Raw genomic sequence first — 19,690 nt, forward strand, 5'->3', positions numbered from 1 at the left:
GGCATGGACTACCTGCTTGGACTACCTGCTTTTAGAACTTTACAAGGCATGGACTACCTGCTTGGAACCATCCATTGGGAGAAGGTCGGACTGAGATTAGTCAACTTTTCTCTTTAATTAAGATCAACATATAGGTGTGACCGGGACTCTCTGTTCGAGGAACCTCATAAACACCAACACGCCAAAAACGATAGAATCAAGAGAGTTGTTTATTAGACTACCAGGATAAAGCCATTTCCAGTTCTTCTCACCGCGATGCTGCAAGAAAGGAGCAGGGCTCACCAGGATCCCCATGTTGCTCACATATACCACACACCGGACAGAACTCAACATGCAAAACCAACCGCCCTCCCGCTCCCCTTTTCTCCAAGTCATCCAAAACCCCGGGAGATCGATCTTCGAGACGGGGCATCAAGCTGGAAAGTTATGTTCATGTAAAAGTTTACCTTAACACAGCTTAAATATAATTAATAGAGTTTTTGTAGAAATGTATACTTGATTCATTTAAACATTATTTAGCTGATTTCAATGTACTAATGATGAAAAAGAAAATATAAGGAGAAATTACATGGAATGCTGTAATGTTTCACAGGTTTGAATATTTTTGTGAGTATATCTCGAAAACTCACATTAACAATAGAGAAGTTCTCACGCAATCTCTCTCTCAATTTTTTTATGGGTTTGTCCCCGTTAATTTTGTTCTGGTAATTATCTTTTTACATTAAAACCGTATCTTCAAGTTCTTGTTCCTCTTGTGGATCTCAAGAAGCTGAACCAACTGTTGCTGATTCTTTTTTTTACTTCTTTAATTTTGGAAGCTACTCGGACTTCTGTTATTATCTAGATCTAGGACCTTACAGTTTGACACGTTCATCACATGACAATTGAGGCGATAATCATGGCAAGCCCCATAATAAATACCAGTGCATGGAAAGATATGCATATATATCTTCTGACTCGGAATTAAATCCGCCTCCAGCGCTTACCTGTCCAGAACGATTTATTGGGAACATCTTTGAATTCAGGAATTGCTTAGCTGTTGTTAGTAGGAATTGACTTTTTCACCATTAAGTAAATTAATGTAAACAATTGATTTAAATAGATTCATAGTTGTTTCTTTTATGGCTATTTCTTGATGGAATCCTGTTCATTGGATCAAGATCAGAGAGTTCTTCTCACTTCTCGCTCAAAATTGAGCTCAAGATCAGTGAGTTCTTCTCGCTCAAGATCAGCGGGTTATTCTTGATTCTTGCTCAAGATCAGTGAGTTCTTCTCACTTCTCGCTCAAGATTAAGTTCAAGATCAGCGAGGTCTTCTCCCTTCTCGCTCAAGATCAGCGAGGTCTTCTCACTTGTTGCTCAAGGTTGAGCTCAAGATCAGTGAGTTCTTCTCACTTCTCGCTCAAGATTAAGCTCAAGATCAGCGAGGTCTTCTCCCTTCTCGCTCAAGATCAGCGAGGTCTTCTCACTTGTTGCTCAAGGTTGAGCTCAATATCAGTGAGTTCTTCTCATCTCTTTCTCAAAATTGAGCTCAATATCAGTGAGTTCTTCTCGCTCAAGATCAGTGGGTTATTCTTACTTCTTGCTCAAGATTAAGCTCAAGATCAGTGAGTTCTTCTCCCTTCTCGTTCAAGATTAAGCTCAAGATCAGAAAGTTCTTCTCACTTCTCGCTCAAGATTAAGCTTAAGATGAAGCTCAAGATCAGCGAGTTCTACTCCCTTCTTGCTGAAAATGAGCTCTAGATCAGCGAGTGCTTCTCATTTCTCGCTCAAGGTTGAGCTCAAGATCAGCGAGGTCTTCTCACTTCTCGCTCAAGATTAAGCTCAAGATCAGCGAGTTCTTCACACTTCTGCATGGACACCTGAACAGTTCACTCACTGATATGCCCAGCTCTTTTGCTCTTCTTTTTAATGCTTCTTGTAAACATACACGAGTACAAGAACAGCAAGAAAGATGCTGCTGTAGTCGTGGGTCGTCTGAAGAAGATGTGTTCTTTTTTGTCTGTGGACACCGGTCCTCTGGTCTGGGTGACACTGTTTTAATCAGATGGACAATACTACACATGACCAAGTGAAACGGCCGCTGGATGATCAACAGCCCATACAAATGGTGTAGGTCTTCTGGAGACAACATAACCATGGATGAGGAACTGAGTCACAGGTCTCTTGGTCTCATTTATTGCCTTTGTTTGTCTTGCCCTACTTCTTGCAACGATAAAGTCATGGAAGGAAAATGGAAGCCCAGGCTGAAGATGGAGCCCAGAATATTTCTCCCAATTATATTTAAATTGTAAGTAAACAATTTTTATCAAAAAGGGCCCCTTCTGCTTGCAAATTATTGTAGTTCACGAAAAATGAAACAATAATTCCTCCAACGATCATTTCTCAGCAAACTCATGCATAATCATTTATACCTCAAAAAAACGTTTCTGGGGTCCCTGTGTGTTCAGACCAGTTCAAAACAAGAACGGAAGGAAATAAAAAAGAAAACCTATTTCCAAGTGTCTATGAGAAATGATCACAGGGCCATCACAGTAATGTCATTTCATGACTTCTGCTGTATCATTTCATGTTTGTGGGTGTGAAGCCAGTAAATCCAAGCAGTTGAACTAATTAACGTATTAATCAGAATATATATAAAAGTTTAAATGGCATATTTTGTTTTAAACACTGATAATGTAGATTTTACAATGTAGTAAAACGCTCACCCAGTTCCACGTTCTCACTGGCCGAGTCTAACGGCGAGGAGGCGTTATAGGGAGGTGTTGCAGATGTTCGTCACCTTCAGACCGGAAAGGTGACCTGAAAGAGACGCATGTGGAGTCTGTACCGTCTAACGTGCATGTAGCATGTTAGATTTTATGGGGCAGTGGTGGCCTAGCGGTTAAGGAAGGTTCGCTGCCAAGGTGCCACTGAGGTGCCACTGAGCAAAGCACCGTCCCCACATGCTGCTCCCCGGGCGCCTGTCATGGCCGCCCACTGCTCACTCAGGGTGATGGTTAAATGCAGAGGACACATTTCACTGTGTGCACCGTGTGCTGTGCTGCGGTGTATCACAATGACAATCACTTCACTTTATTATTATTATTATTATTAGCTGAAACGACAATAAAGCTCAACCTGAACTTGGACTTGAACCTGAGCTGAGGGTGTGGCTTGTCGTGTTGTAGCTTCTTTTCTTGCAGTCGCTTTTTTACATCGAACTTTGAACTTTGTGAAGAGCTGTAAACACACACACACACACTATACTCACAAACTCAAACACAAATTCTTGTAAATCACAATGAAAATAATAATAAAACGGCCACATGGCAACATGGTTAAATGAAGTCCAATGTTGACTTGTGGTGTAATAAAGTAATAATGTTGTCGCGTGGTGCCAGGAAACCGACACACTTTATTCATAGTACGCAGGACATTTCTCTACAATGAGTGACCCTGTGAACGACCAGGATGTCCAGGAAGAGACGTGTGCAGGACGATCTAAAGATCCTGGAGATGAATGGTGAGTCCGACTAAACTTCGGTCCCTGAATTTTTAATATGCAAAAGTAGACATTTATTTTCTACATAAATTAGTAAGAACGTTTGAAATGTACCAACCGCGTGTTTTACTGACAGCGTCCAACATGTGAGACCAGAGTCTCCTGTTCCCAGCGTTCTGTCCATGAGGAGTACTGCTTCTATGGGGACACCTGTTAACTTCAGTGTGGACTCTGCTAATATCCCCGAGTATTTGATCCTCAACACAAACCGTACTGCCATGCAGACTGAGAAGCAGACACACACCCAGGTTACACACTCGCCTCTTCTCTCCAGGGTTCAGCTGGTGAGGCCACGTTCACCCACCACTGTGTCCGAGTGGAGCGAAGAGCCAGAAGATCCCGTCAGCACACAGTCTGGGTAGTCTGGATCATTAACATCAATAATCTTTTATTATAAATGATTTGGAGTTTTGAGGCTTTATTTTCGGTGCTACATCGTTATTTTAGTGCAGTAATGGGATTTCTGGTTTGTTGTCCCAGCCTCTTCTCCGTACCTGGACTTATTCCCTGCTGTGCCTCCTACTGTCCCCTCCACGTCTCCTGCACTGCAGAGACACCGACTGGTGGAGGTGACCGGAGACGTGGAGCAGAGACTCTGTCAGCAGCACCACCGACAGCTGGAGTTTTACTGCAACACCGACCACAAACCCGTCTGTGCCCTGTGCTCAGTGGTGGAGCATAATGGACACGAAATCATCATTATCCAGCCTGGACAAGGACATCAGGTACAACAGCACAGCTTACAACCACGTTCTTCTACACAATCTGACAGGATTCTGGTTCAATTATTACATTTACGTTCTTTTATTCATTTATACAGAACCTTCATACAGAGCTTCCTGTCAACAGAGGTACTGTATGCTCCTGTGTGTGTGAAGTTCTAGATTATCTAGAGTTCAGGGTTTATATGTTCTAATCTATTTCACTGGTACTGTGCTGTCAATCCCAGGTCTCCCTCCTCCTGGTCAGATCCAGGTCAGCTGGGGAGCTCCTGAAGGTCTGGCTGGAGACCAGAGGTTCAGGCTGAGCTGGAGACAGAAAGGAGACGATCGCTGCCTTGACGTTCCAGTTCCAACAATGGTTATACAGGGTCTCAGTCCGGGAGAGGAGTACCAATTCTCGCTGGTCACAGTTGGTGACGCTGGCAGCCAGAGTTCATGTGTCAAAGCATCAATACGTACAGGTACATCGACAATTATACCAATAAAGTTATTGAGTTAAAAAATCTCCTCAAACATCTGGGTTCTGGGGTTCATATTAAGATGAGGCTGATATTGATGATATTGACCCATATGGGCTTGTTACCTGGGAAGGGGCGGAGTCACTGTTAAACTGAGTATATTGTGAACTCAGAAGCGGAGAAATGGATGAACTCGAGTAATTTAATTTAGTTTAACTGTAAATGTATTTCGTTATTTTCAACATTAGATTTTACAGCATAAATCTGTACAACCGATTTAACTGCAAATTTTGCTGTCACGGTTGCCACCCGTCCTCCGGGCCAGCAGGGGGACGCGTGGCCGTCCCTTACACATCGTTGCTAACTGCGAGCTCATTGCCGAGTCCTATCACTCTGCTGTTCATCGTTTTTGTGATGCGGAAAATGTGGACAAACTAAATGGAATTTCTGGCCACATGATATTATTCGCGTTTTTTGGTTGCTGGATGTTTCCGGTTGAGGCGGGACTTATGCACACAGCAATGCAATGTAAACCGTGTCAGCTGTGTGCATCTTAATGCACGGTTCTGCGCATGGTGTCATTAAAAAATGACTCCTAATGCTGTAAGATGGGACATTCTGCAGGACCAGGAACATGTACCTGTGAGGCTGGCTCACAGGTACATGTTCCTACAAGTAGACCAGAGCCACCAAGACACAACATAAAAAGAGACAGGCCAGCGAGGTCCATGTTGGTGTGTTTTTCATGACTGTGGGTAAATCAGCGGTGACCGGTGGTAGGTTCAGTTTCATTGTCCGGTTTAATGCTCTGCATCTGACTGCTAAAACATCTCTGAGCTCCGAACGCTGCGTGGAGACGATTTGTTAATTTGATTACAAACTCGTAATACATGAACTTGCTAGAACTCTACCAGACACCTAGAGAATCCTTAGCAACCCTGTCCACTTTATTAGGAACACCAAAGCCAGGAAAGGTCCATTACAATTTCTTTTGGTTCCTAGTTTCTTATATTGTTACATTATATTAATTATATTACATTATATTAGTATTGCATTACTACTTGTGTTTAGATCTATAGCTCATGTATCAGTACTGATATTTGTAACAGTAGCTACTACCACATGTCTCCAGGGGGGGACTGTCCCTGTAACTAATGATTGTAAGTCGCGCTGGATAAGGGCGTCTGGTAAATGCTGTAAATGTCATTTAATTTGTTGCATTGTAATTGTATTTGGTGTGACTGTAGACTTTATTTTAAAAGCTGCTGACAAGTTTAACACGTTTCATTACAGAGATCCCTCAACCACAGAATCTGACAGTGACCCCAGTAACATGGAGTAAACCTGAAGGAGTGGACCAGGCGTCCTACCTGCTGTCCCTCTGTAGTGATGGTGAAGAGGAGGAGATCTTTTATACTGATCACCTCAGATATTCCTTATCTGGATTAAAGCCAGCAACAAAATATACGATCGGTGTCCATACCGTACTGAGCAGTGGACATAAGAGCAGGACGCTCACTAGACCCTTCTGTACACGTAAGGGAGACGACTTATTAATATTACCTAATAATTATTTTATTTATTCAACTTTATAATCAAGAACAATCATTTCCAGAAATCCCAGCTCCAGAGAAGGTGACTGTGGTCTCAGATTCTGCTACATCTGCTAAGATCAGCTGGGCTCTGCCACGTGGGATGGATCAGATTCCACACAGGTTCCTGATCTCTTACTGGACTTCTGGAGGGACTGAAGTCGGGTCCGTCTGTCCTGGTTCAGGCACAGAAATCACAGAGCTGAACCCAGAAACCCCGTACACTCTTACTGTCTGGACTAGGGTTAAAGAGGGAGGGAGGAGTCAACCTGCTACTTTTAACTTCGAAACAGGCAAAAGTAACAGATCATTAATTTATCATTAAATAAAAGCTCATTCCATCAGAAGACCTGTTTTTACTGAGATGTGCAGCGCTTATCAAAGTCAGATCAAGTCAACTAGAGCTGAACAGGGAAACAGAATCAGAATCACGTATATTGGCCAAGTACATGAGTGAACATGTACAAGGAATTTGATTCCAAAGATGTCTCTCAAGCTCAACAGTATAAAAACAGTGACAAGTGTCACGTTCCTAGGTCTAGGGGTTTAAGAAATGCGACATGGGAGAGAAGAGGAGACGTACCCCACCCGGAGTAGCTCCGAAAGAAAGAAATGAAAAATAACAAAAGCAAAGTGGTGCTCTGCAGGGAGGGCATTGCCACAGCAAAGACCCCAAGAAACACCCTAACTTACCTGATGTACAACTGTGATCACAAACACCGAACCAGGGAAAAAACATCCCGGACGAGCCCCCATTTGTTACATTCCTAGGGGTCTAGGTAGTGATGTTACGGTAGTGATGTTACGGGACGTACCGAGGCTTCGTAGCGTGTATCGAGTATTGGAGGGGGTGTTTCTGCGAAGCACGTATTGAGGCTTGCTTCATTTAGGGAAGGAGCCTAAAATGGAAGCGGTTCAGATTTTGCCGCAAGGTTTGAGGCGATATGGAGAGTTGCGGTCAGTTCAGAATTTTAAAGGAGTTTTAATAGTTTGGATACTAGAGTTTGGATAGAGTTTATATAGTTTGGAGGTACTTTTGACAGGCAAAAAGGACTGTACCCCAATTTGTATAATCTTGCTCTCGCGTTCTTCTTCTGTGCTGTGAAAGGGTGTTTTCAAAGGCCGGAGAGGTTGTCAAAAAAAAGGAAACCAAAAACAGTTGGTGTGAAACTGTTATTTCAGAATAAAAATTTATAAAAATTCCCCTGTCCTGTACATCACTTGCCATATCATATAATACAGAATACACTCAAACAGTATTTTATTATACACATATGTGATCATTTATGTAGAACAATTAAAACATTTCACTGCATATCATACCGTGTATGACTGTGTATGTGACAAAAATACAATTTAAAGGTGGAGCTGGTAGGCTTCAACTCCTCCCACAAAGTAAACCTAAAAGAGACAGGACACAAAAACACAGCCAGCCACACAGAACACGTAGGAGCATACGTCCAGGGACGTAACAACAAGATACAACAAAATCAAATATTATATACTCAAAAATTTAAAGATTATTAAGGTAATACACATGTACATAAAGTGCAATAGTGAACAGATCACAGTTCAGTTGTCAAAAAGCCCGTGTCCAGGAACTTGAAGATCTCCACAGAAGACACTGGCTTGTCTGATATGGTGAGGGGGAGCAGTGTTAAGGAACATCTCATATCTTGGAGTCCACTGTCACCTCCACAGTCTGGAGCTTGTTCAGTGCCAGGTTGTGCTGCCTGCACCAGAGTAACAGCCTCACGGCTTCCTGTCGGTATGCAGATTCGTGACCATCCTGAATGAGTCCAACGATGGTGGTTGTCACGTGTAGGTGTGATGAGCAGATCAGACACGAGGAACTACGTTTATTAGCCATCTTTATTTCAGCAAAAGCGTGAATATTTTGTATTTAAAATCAAGCTTTAATAAATACCCGAGTTTGAACCATTCCTGAGTCCATCTCAATGATTTTTTCTTCTAAAAAAATTAAATGTTCCAGTGAGGTCCATGGTGGTCCAAGTTTTTTTCATGACGGTGGATAAATCAGGGTGACTTGCTGCCCATGTGGGCTTGTCCACATGGGTCCACCATGGAACCCCCAAATAAAATGATCAGGGACCCAGTTGAGCAGACCACACCAGATGTACTGACTCTCCAACCGATATGGGCACCACATGAAAGTGTTGGATGGGTATGGCGGTTTGGATTCTGGTTGTTTGGCACCAGAACCTGTTACTCTAGTAATAAACCAACAAAAGAAATGTAATATAGGTCAACTGAATAAATACTTATAGCTATTCCTAGGCAGGTACTAACCCCATCCAAGTACTAACCAGGCCAAAAACCTGCTAAACTTTCAAGATCAGCCGAGAAGGGGCGTTCTTCGGGTGGTCTGGCCGTAAGCGCTGCCTGTTTGAAAATGTCACCAAAACTTACTTTATAAATGAACTAACAGAAGAGTCTTAAGATAGTTCAGCTGGAAACATTCATCAAAGTTTAATCCAAACCCTGCTTAACTTGTGAGAGCAGATAAGATCAGGGGTGAAGAACTGATTCAGCGATGCCGATTCTAAAGAGTCAGTACATCTAAAATAACTGCTGTGCCGTTATCTACAGAAGAGAATCATGTGGAAAAGAAGCCCTCAGTTATTACTAGCAACCCTAAATCTAACTTCAATAAGAAATAATGACAGAATCAGCAAGATCTGGTACAACAGCGCAAGCAACACATCATTTTAATAAAAAAAAGTGAAAAGCCGGCGAGGTCCATGTTGGTCCGAGACTTTTTTCATTTCTTGCTCTCCATCTGGGTTCTGCTTCATTAATGAATTAAAACCAGCACAGGAAATGGGTGTAACTTTTGTAAATTGATTTATACATTTTTTCTAAACCTGATCTAGACACTGTGCTGGAAATCTCTTGATGGAACATTTGTGTCTAAAAGGCCCGTGTAGGTTTAAGATCCATGTGAAGCCCACCTAAAGCCCACCTGGTCTTGTCCACATGGGGCCACCATGGAACCCCGATCAAAATGAAGTAGGACTCAGTTGGGGCAGAACCAGACCAGCGCATCTCCACCTCATATAAGCCCCACATGAACGTGTTGGGTGGAAGAACAGGAAGCCATGAACAGGAGCCTGGACCACGACCTCTTTTGCCCGAGGCCCTAATCAGAGACCCCAGTTGGGGAAAAGGATGTACATGTGCCGCAGTTAAATGGTTACACTAGATTTATAAATGTATTTCTTCTTTTTTGTGTCTTTTATTTTCTTATTTTCTAAAGACTTTTATTTTGTTTACCTGTATTCTGATGTGGGTAAGGGAATTATAATGATAATCCGGGTGTTTGTTCAATTGTAAAATGTTAAAATGTGTTAATGTTTCTGGTTATTTAAATATGTTTCTGTATTTTTGTTTGTTCAATTTATGATTATTATAAAAAGTTATGTGGGTTCTAAAACTTTGATCACCCCCCGAAAAGTGGTTGTATGCGGCCGTGCCCTTGGGTTAGTGGGTTGGAGACCCGGTTTAGTCCTCTTAGACACATGGCATGAGCTGTGAGAGGTGCGTGGGGTTTGTGTGTAAAAAGTTATTTCTTCTATTTTAATTTATGTACATATTCGGAATATTTTGCATGTGTGTTATTTTGTGAATATTTTTTTATGTTCTGTTATTACTGTATATTGTAGAGAGAGGTGCAGAGAGACGTGATTTGTGACGCGATGTTCTGATGTGACCTTGCTTTTGTACAGAATACACTTTGCACGGAAAATCTCTTGGGTGTCGGCTCATCATTGCGGTTCAAGAAACGAAATAAAAAAAATTACACAACGCAGAAGAAGAAGCGCTACATACAGCAACTAGCGGGTCTATTAGTGTAGTTTTAAATGATATAAAGACACCTCTGACGTTACTGCAGAAGTGTTGGAATCTGGATATGAAAAATTAACACGGAACACAAGCAGAAAATAAAAAATCTGTGTTCAGATTCTGCCCGTTATGTTAATATGCAGCGTGTAGATCTGGTGAAACGCTTTACCGGCCGCTACCGGACTCGTTCTGCCCTGCATGGTGGTGCGGTGGTGGGCAATGTGGCCGCTCAACTACAAGATTGTGGCTTTAAATTGTGTTATTGGGAAATAGAATGAAACTTATCATACAGATTTAGTACAGAATACACGTATTTATCAGTCATTATTAATATCTCTTTATTGGGACATGCATGCCACTGGTCCTGTGGTAAAATGTTCTTCTCCTAAACAGTAAAGGACGTTCAATGTCCCTTGATGAAGGTCCGTCCCCACACACTGGTCCCCAGGCGCCTGTCATGGTCACTGCTCACCAAGGGTGATGGTTAAATACAGAGGACACATTTCACCGTGTCACCGTGTGCTGTGCTGCAGGGTCTCACAATGACGTCACCTTCACTTCTTCATGTGGAGGGCAGGTGCTGGTTCGTGTAAAGCTGCAGGATTTTACATTCTGGTCTGGTATTTATTAATATTTGCTGTTAGACCCGCTGCACCCTCAGTGCCCATGTGGGTCCCGGTATCAACCACCTGAAGCTGGTGGCCACGTAAAGAAAGTGGTACGAATATAAAAAAGTCCTGTCAATAATGAAAACACACATCCTTCATTTTAAAAAGTATTTTATTAAAGTGTGTGTACATATATTTCACCAAAACCATGTAATATGAATTAGAATAAAACAATATGAACATAAAACTATGAAACCGATATAAAAAACATGCATTAACATCAGTAAAAATACAGTTCTTGATGCATTTGTATGCTGCTGCTAGCGGATGATGAATAAACGCCAGAGACGTTCTAACGATTGTTCTACAGTCACCCGGCATGTTCTTCACTTCCTGTATGTTGAATACGAGCAGCGTGTTACTTTACTGGACTGGATTCACAAACTCGCCTCAATTCAGAGTTACAGTCATAATAATACCGTGGTTGATAATATTGATAATTCACGGCAACACAGGACTGTACTGAACTCTCCAGACTTCTCCAGTTTCTGAAATAAAGTGAAATAATTTCTCTTGTTACTCTGTAATATACGGTGGTATCAAAAATTAAAAGTAGTCATAAGAAATCCAAATAAATACAAACTCTTTACCTCCCAAAATATTTAGTCACTTTTCCAATCCAGTAATATTGGTCATAATAATTATTGTATTTTGTAAAGAAATTCTGAAAAGAGATGAGTGTTGAAGTAAATATTTGAAAATGAATAATTCAGTACGTTCTCTGCTCATATTTTAATGTACAACTTGATTAACTGAATTCTGTAAACACGAGATCAGCCCATGGGACACATTATTAGACACAGCATCATGGTGATGTTCCACCAGAGCCTTGTAGCACCACCATGGTCCTGCTGAAGTGTGAGGAGGACCATGGGATCAGATCAGACGTGAAAAGAAGGTCCACATCTTCTAGACCCTCTTAAGACGCTGCCGTTTTAATTCCATTCCAGGTAAGATATTTCTATCTGTAGCTGTGCAGAGGCGGGTAATCCAGGTCCGGAAAGTAAAGATCCTCACCAGGTTTTATTACCAACCTTGTATGTAGAACTGTTGTATTAAGAGGTTTCCAGCAGTGTGTAGTTCAGGGTTAGAAATGAAATAGAAATTTGACATAAATTTCATTAAATCAATTTACAAAATTACACACATTTCTTGTGTTAGTTTTAAACCGAATTAATATTTAAAACGGAACCCAGCAACAGTCGCCCCTGATTTACCAACCGCCATGAAAAACACTTGGACCAAGAAGGACCTGGATTTTGTCTTTTAATATTAAACTTGTGTGTTGGTTCTTCTGTTCTGTTTACTAGACATTATGGGGCAGTGGTGGACTAACGGTCAAGCATACCCTGTAATCAGGAGGTTGCCGGTTCGAATCCCGATCTGCCAAGGTGCCACTGAGGTGCCACTGAGCAAAGCACCGTCCCCACACACTGCTCCCCGGGCGCCTGTCATGGCTGCCCACTGCTCACTCAGGGTGATGGGATAAATGCAGAGGACAAATTTCACTGTGTGCACCGTGTGCTGTGCTGCTGTGTATTACAAGTGACAATCACTTCACTTTTACTTTCAGGAACATGTTCTGGCGAGAAGCTGAAATGTCTGTTTTTTTTCTTCATCTTGTAGTTCTGCCATAAAAAAAGTACCTGAATGGATCTGAGATTTATTATTCTCTCAATCTGTATCAAAATTCTCACAAGAACTTGTTCCTTAAATTGAACACAAAGGACAGGACGATCGACAAGAACCACCGTGAGGATTTTTACTTTTTGGACCTGGATTACCCACCCGCCTCTGTTAAATTCTGGTGTGGCTTTTTCCTTTTTTGAACCATTATTGTGAATGTTCCACCACTGAAGTTACATGAAGGTAAGAACGTTTGATAGAAACTCCAGTTTTCTGGATTCAGAGCAGAAAATGACAATCAATAAATAGCCAGACAGTGAACTTCTCCATCTTACCAGCTTGTCTTTATTATCTATGTTGAGCAGATGTCCTCCCATCTCCTCACATTCGACCCGACTGTTTTCCCAATTCTTCTCATCAGTGGAGACGTAGTAGCACTTTTCCTTGAAGAACACCCAACCAAGAAGACAACCTTTCTGAAGACCTGTATTCAGCAGAGTGACCACATCACCACTTCACCATGAGAACTAAACACTGAATAAAACTACATTTACTCACCTTCCACAACACTGTCTGAACGTGGCCTGTTGGAATCTAAAGCAGGACAATTCAGATAGTTTGAAGTGTGTATAATGTGTTCATAATTATTATAAAATATTTAACAAATTAACATTTTTTCACCTTTTTTAAACATTTCTATGCTCTTCAGTAAATTTTTGCTTCTAAGCTTCTCCTGCTGGATATCTGATAAAGAGAAGATGGGGGTGAAGAGTCAGAGTCTAACTTGACCATGTGTCTTCTGTCCAGTCTTATTCCAGACCAGTTCATTACTGGTCCAGGCCTCAGTCTCTGCAACTAAATCCCAGTTTCAGCAGCATTTTAATAACAATGGTCAATTATGCACAACAAGCACTTAAAGATAAAAATGACTTCATGTCCAACTCCAGAAGCACCAAGAATCTACTTTAACGTAAAACCAGAAAAGGCGGCGAGGTCCATGTTGGACCGAGTCTTCTTCATGATGGCGGGTAAATCAGGGGCGACTCTTGCTCCCCATCTGGGTTCTGGGGTTCATAAGAAGATGGGGCTGATATGGACCACCTGTCTGGTACCTGTGTACCACCCATATGGGCGTGTTACCTGGGAAGGGGCGGAGTCACGGTCATTTAACACTAATTAGAGTCACTTTTACAGACTTTACACTGAACGTGTCTTTGTTGTTAACTTTACTGTGTTAAAAATATTTCTGCTTTTGACTAAATTCACATCGTTTTTTTGTCAATGACTGAATGCATTTAGTGGATGAATTATGTTGTTTTCTGTCCTTCATAAAAGACGATCTTCTGCCACCAATGATGCACAAAATAAACACTTTGACACACCATCACATATTAGAACTAATATTAAATGCATTAATACTATTTATCCTGTTTCATTACTTGTTTAACATGTTTTAAATTAGCTGGGAAATAGTTTGATTCTTAATGTCCATGCTATTCTGCAGTTTCAGAACAGAAGATCATGTGACCAACTCCTCTTTAGATTCTGTTGAGGAGAATATAAAAAAACAACATATAAAATAGACTTTTTAACATGGACACCGATAGAGAATAGCAGCTGACCTGATAAATTACTTTGCAGGTCCTGTTTTTCTTTGGAGATGAGGCTGATGGTTTCCTTCTGCTCCGTCAGGGTTCGATGACACTCTGTTCATATGAAACTGATGTTATCCAGAGATAACGTTCACGTGGGGCCCGAACGGGTCGTATATGGGCTGGTGTGGTCTGCCCAGCTGGGTCCAAGTCAAGTTTGTCTGCAGGTTCCATGGTGGCCCCATGTGGGCAAGCTCTGATGGGGACCTACAGTCATGAAAAACACTTGGACCAACATGGCCCTCACTGACTTTTCTGCTTTAAGGGTTCAAGCAGGTTTATCAGTTTAGAACCGAACTCCTTACTGCCTCTAATTCAAACTCCAAGAAGAAATAAGAGAAGAAGCAGCAAAACTGGCTCAGCCTCTTAAGTTCTGCAAGTAGAATAAAGCCACCAACACACGTACTAGCAGAAGAGAAAAGCCAGTGAGGTCCATGTTGGTCTTTTTCATGACGGTGGGTAAATCAGGGACGACGACTCTTGCTCCCCTTATGGGTTCAGCATAATTAATAAATCTGACTAAAACGAGCACAAGAAAGGTGTGTAACTTTTGTACAATTATTTCATTACTTTTTCTAAAACTGATCTATACACTGCTGGAAACCTCTTGGTGGAACAGTTGTGTCTACAAGGCCCATGTAGATCACCTAAAGCCCATCAGTTGGACAGACCACACATACAACCCATATGGGCCCACATGGGAGAAGTTCTACTAACTCAACACACACTTCCCACTGACCTGACAGATTGCCATTAAGCCCCTGCAGGGTGATGTTGAGTCTGGATTCCAGAGACTTGTAGTTTGCAGAAGCCTTTTCAAGGTTTTTCTTTGACTCTTGTGAAATAAAAACGCAGTTACTGGGCCAACCCAGTCTCCAAACCTGGTGGCTTCCCTGGACCAGGACTGGTTTACACTGATGGTCTGACCTTTCAATCAGATCCTCTACTCACCTCTACCATCCGATATCAGCCTTTCTTTCTCATCTGCGTGGCTCTTTTTCATCACAGCATCTGATGACAAATCATCACCATCATCACTACAATTACAGCCTCAGAATGAGTGTTTGCCTACATGTTCTAGACTCTAGACTATGTGTAGACATTTGGAGCAACTCAGGGTTAAGTGTCCTGTTCAGGGACACAATGGTAGTAAGTGGGATTTAAACTTAGGTCTTCTGGTTCATAGGCAAGTGTGTTATCCACTAGGCTACCACCACACCTCCCAAGACGGACCCACCCAGTGGAGCTTAGCCCAGCTGTTGGATCAGACATGGAACTGGACAAGAAAACTACTGGTTTTGTATTTAGTTCCAGTTTTACCAGGTTATTCCTGTGGGACGTTCATCCATTTCATCTGTACTCACATAGTCCTCCCATGGTACAGGTTATTATCAGCAGAAGAACACAGATACAGGTCAGCAACACGATGACCATCAGACAGGGTTTTGACAGGACTGGCCAGCGTGACTTGGTCTGTGGTGAGGCATCAGCCAACATGACCAGCACAGATCCACCTGGATCATCTAACCAGACAAAGACATACAAAGAAGGTGAAGGTGACGACTCTTCACACGTATATGTGAAGATTTATTTCATTTTTTACCACAACATACTCTGAGGGTGCTGGTTAATGACTGAATAGATGACATCTCTTCCTTCAGCTCCTGCATTAAAGAAAGGTGGAACTGTCAAATTTCTGAAGGCATCTCAGTCTACAGTAGCTGTTATTGTCTTTTCTCTGATGTGTCTTATCGTATCTGAGTTTTTCTGACACACCATAAGGTCTGCCCTGTGATTGGATGTTGACTTCAGAGTATGTCATGTCATCATTGTCTGCAGCTGGTGGTGAAGAGACAAAAAAATGAAGCTCAGAACAAATGGAAATGTGCTGAGGAATTTCCAGCTTCATGTGAAACTACACAATTACAGAATATGCAGAACCCACATACAGTGGACATATGGTGGACATACAGTGGACATACGGTGGACATATAGTGGACATTCAGCTAAGTGTAGTCTGAGGAAACATCTGAAGGCCACGTTAACCTCTACCGACACCAGAAGACTCCACTGTGGTCACCAGAGTAGAGGAAGTTGAGGCTACAGTGGGACTGAACTGAAGAGGTCTACAAGGAAGGCCCACAATGTTCTTCATCTCTCTCGGTTCTACGCTACGCTGCCTGATGATGTGGGAGCTGCTCGTTTTAAGAACCATTTCGAGGAACTGAAAGTGAAGTAGAGTTTGAAACAGAACAACCCAACCCTCTTGGTGAACATGACACTCCGGTGTTCTGCCTAAATATTACAGCAATATTGTGTTTTATGATGATGTTCTTACAGCAAAATTCAGCTGTGAATTACGGCATTTTACATTTTTACACTCGCTGCAGTATTTATTACAGCCGGTCAGGTTTTACACCACCGTAACGTAACCTGTTCCATTGAACCTGTATTATTTTCAGCTCTTTTTCTAAGCCACAGACTACAGATCCAGACTACGTCCACCTAACAGAACATCCTCTACTTCTACTTTGACCTTTTTTCAGTTCCGTTGCGGATGAGACGTTCTAAACGCCCGAGTCGCTCTCCACAGGAGTCAATAAAACCATCTCACGTTTATCCAGCAGGGACTCCAGAATGAAAAAGCAGGAGCAAACCTGTACCAGACGCTTCCACCGCTGCCTGCTTCGCCTTGATCTTCACGTTGGAGTAGATGGCACTGCTGGACATGCTCGCTGCTTTAGTGGCTTGAGGAACAGAAAGCAGGTTTACTTTTTAAGCAAATTCTCATCTCTTCACGTCTCTTGTTAGCAGCTTATCTTCATGCATCTAAATCAGAAGCAAATGGAAAATGTTCTATCTCTCAGTTCCTCTTTCTTTATCTGGTAATGCGGTTAACTGAGAAGTTGTGTGTGTGGCCCTGCTGAAGAACCGGATAAACGCCTGGATGAGGTGTTGCTGTATGAACGGAGGAATAACGTGTTGTATACGTATTTACTGTATTTTTGATATTCGTAATATCTGTACTACCTGCGGTATTGCGGTGCAGTAGAGTATATTGTAGTTACGTTACGAGCGAAGGGACCGAGGAGCTCTGCTGGACACCAGGACCGGTCCTGAGAAGGTTTCTTCATGCCGCTCGGCGGATGACAGGATTAAGGAGCTATCTGGTATTTTTTGGTTTGTTGCTCTGCGAGGGGTGAAGCAGCCATTTTGTGGCCTGCGGGTACCCCACAAATAGTGTGGGGTACCCGGGTTATTTCAACTATTCACTTTGCCTGTTTTGAGTTTTTGAGGACTTTTGCTTTTGAGTTGTGATATATGTGATATATAGGGTGGTAGTAGCCTAGTGGGTAACACACTCGCCTATGAACCAGAAGACCCGGGTTCAAATCCCGCTTACTACCATTGTGTCCCTGAGCAAGACACTTAACCCTGAGTGTCTCCAGGGGGGGACTGTCCCTGTAACTACTGATTGTAAGTCGCTCTGGATAAGGGCGTCTGATAAATGCTGTAAATGTAAATGTATTTGTTAAGTGGAATATTCTTTGATCTACTTGTTCATGTTCTAATCATTAATATAATATGTAAATATATTTAGTAAATTATTAGTTAGTGTTAGACTGCTGCTGTTAATTTGTGAATTGAGTGGTTTTCCTTAATGCTAAGTGGTGAGATACAATGATCATATCCAGAATTTACGATTGAAGAGATTTCTGCTGAACGAGGTCTCCTGTGTGAATAAAAATTCTTGTTCTTTGCAAAATTCTAAGTGCTTTTCAGCTCATGTTTGTGCATGGATGTGATGAAGTGATTTTCCATTCTGATTTATTACACCCATCAAAATAATGAAATGGTCATTTATCTTTTCCTTTTCATCGTTCAGTCATTTACGTTCATTAATTTTACATTTTAATAAGACACTCTCTATACTTCTTTAATTTCAGCCATTTCAGACGTGCTTCTTCACTAGTGATAGTCGTATTTATTTAATCTCCCCAGAAAGTCTTTAGTTTCTGTCCATAATGTTCACAAGCACTGAAAAAGAATTCTCAATGTTTCAAGTAGGAAGATATTTATACAAAACAACTTAAATGATCTGATAATATAATTGAAATGGATTATGAATACGCTCCGTTATATGACGAACCCACACCCACAAACTGTAGATCTAGAGGCTACAGAAAAATAGGCGTGTTGGGCGTAGTTGTGCTCGGTTTGTTACTTGTACTAGTAGGATTTGTCGTGACAATGTTTTGTGTCGTCCTTCTGTGAATTATCATAATTCTGACATAAAACCTTCCAAAAAAAAACCAAACGGAAGTGAGAATAAAGGAGGGAAATGCCGTAAGAGTGTGGAGAGACGTGATGCCTCTTACACCAAAGCACAGAGAACGCAATGAAAGAACACTAATATGAGCGGAGAAGAAAAGCACAACTGCACCCTGTTAAAGGAAGAACCAAAGCGCACGACCAGTTGGCACCTTTTGGTCCCATATAGAAATCGATCTGGCTTTGGTTGCCGGATGCTGGTTCTCTTCATGTTGGTACTGTGCTTTGTAAAAATGCTTGAAATAAAATGTGAAATAAACTCTGGTTAAGAAGTTCTCAAAATTCTTCTATTTCTTCAAAATGTCCAAAAATACTATATATATATATATACATCTACATGTGTGTGTGTGGTATTATTTACTCCGAATGCAATAGGAAAAGAGAAAGACGAGATCAGGAAAGAAGAGAGGATTATGGGATTGGGCCGATGTGTTGCTTATGAAGGAGGTCCGGCTATTCAGTTTGAATGAAGCTTGCGCCCTCTGCGTGGGTTTATTCATACTTACTGGTGTAATATTGTTAGTATTGTTCGCTTGAACTTTACGTCACCAGCATCTGTGTCCTGGTGCAACAGAACCGAAATTAATTAAAGACTCATCTGAATATGAGGCAGTCTCATTATATTAGTTCTAAAATAATCACCATAATAATTGAACTCTGATTTGTTCATCTAATTACCAAAAAAGTAGTGATTTTTAAATAGAACTTATATATGGGTATTAGTTATTACATGGTTATTGGTATATTGTTTTAAGTGGACAAATAAAAGAATTACCTTAAACTGACAGATAAGGATGACGAACCGATAACGTACGAAGTCTTTGTCTGCGCCGGTGCAATTTTCTTTGGAGTGGTTGCTGTAATATTCATAATAATTTTTCTTTGACCGATGATCTACATCATATATTTAAATACAGTTATATTTCACATGATTGCGTTTTTAAAATCGGAGAGAGGGCGAGCAAGACAAATTTCAACCGGTAGAGGAAGCAATAAAAAAAGCACCAGGCCGAGACGCGGGGACACCACCAAATGTGTCCCCTGCTTTTAACCCTCAATGACACGCGTGTCTGTGTAAATCCTCAACCTCAGCGGCCATGTTAAATTGTGCTGATAAGAGACACAAGTTATTTATATACATATATACATCCAGGGAAAGTTACAGCTTTGTTCATTCCATGAAAAAAAAAGAGAAGAAGAACAATAAAGAACTGAAAAAAGATGCTGGGGTCA

General features: G+C 41.5%; 1 protein-coding gene across 1 annotated transcript; it reads right to left on the reverse strand.

Moving 5' to 3' along the window:
- Positions 1–11,164: 11,164 nt before the first annotated feature.
- Positions 11,165–16,997, reverse strand: LOC114797914 (C-type lectin domain family 12 member A-like). The gene is made up of 12 exons (XM_028993195.1): positions 16,783–16,997; positions 15,902–15,964; positions 15,739–15,789; positions 15,490–15,648; positions 15,077–15,136; positions 14,865–14,960; positions 14,096–14,179; positions 13,155–13,217; positions 13,032–13,067; positions 12,809–12,957; positions 11,438–11,511; positions 11,165–11,335 (listed from the first exon to the last, which is right to left on the reverse strand). Exons 1-12 carry the CDS (start codon positions 16,853–16,855, stop codon positions 11,206–11,208), a joined length of 1,038 nt encoding a protein of 345 aa, XP_028849028.1. The 5' UTR covers positions 16,856–16,997; the 3' UTR covers positions 11,165–11,205.
- Positions 16,998–19,690: the final 2,693 nt, after the last annotated feature.

The sequence above is a fragment of the Denticeps clupeoides genome, chromosome 1 (assembly GCF_900700375.1).
Source record: "Denticeps clupeoides chromosome 1, fDenClu1.1, whole genome shotgun sequence".
Taxonomy (NCBI): Eukaryota; Metazoa; Chordata; class Actinopteri; order Clupeiformes; family Denticipitidae; genus Denticeps; species Denticeps clupeoides.

Excerpts from the sequence above, each read along its gene's own strand:
- LOC114797914 (XM_028993195.1), bottom strand. The coding sequence starts at position 16,855 with ATGTCCAGCAGTGCCATCTACTCCAACGTGAAGATCAAGGCGAAGCAG. Across the intron at positions 14,961-15,076 it reads GCTGATATCGGATGGTAGAG|AGTCAAAGAAAAACCTTGAA; the intron begins GTGAGTAGAGGA and ends TTATTTCACAAG. Across the intron at positions 11,512-12,808 it reads TAGATAATAAAGACAAGCTG|AATTTCTTTACAAAATACAA; the intron begins GTAAGATGGAGA and ends ATCTCTTTTCAG.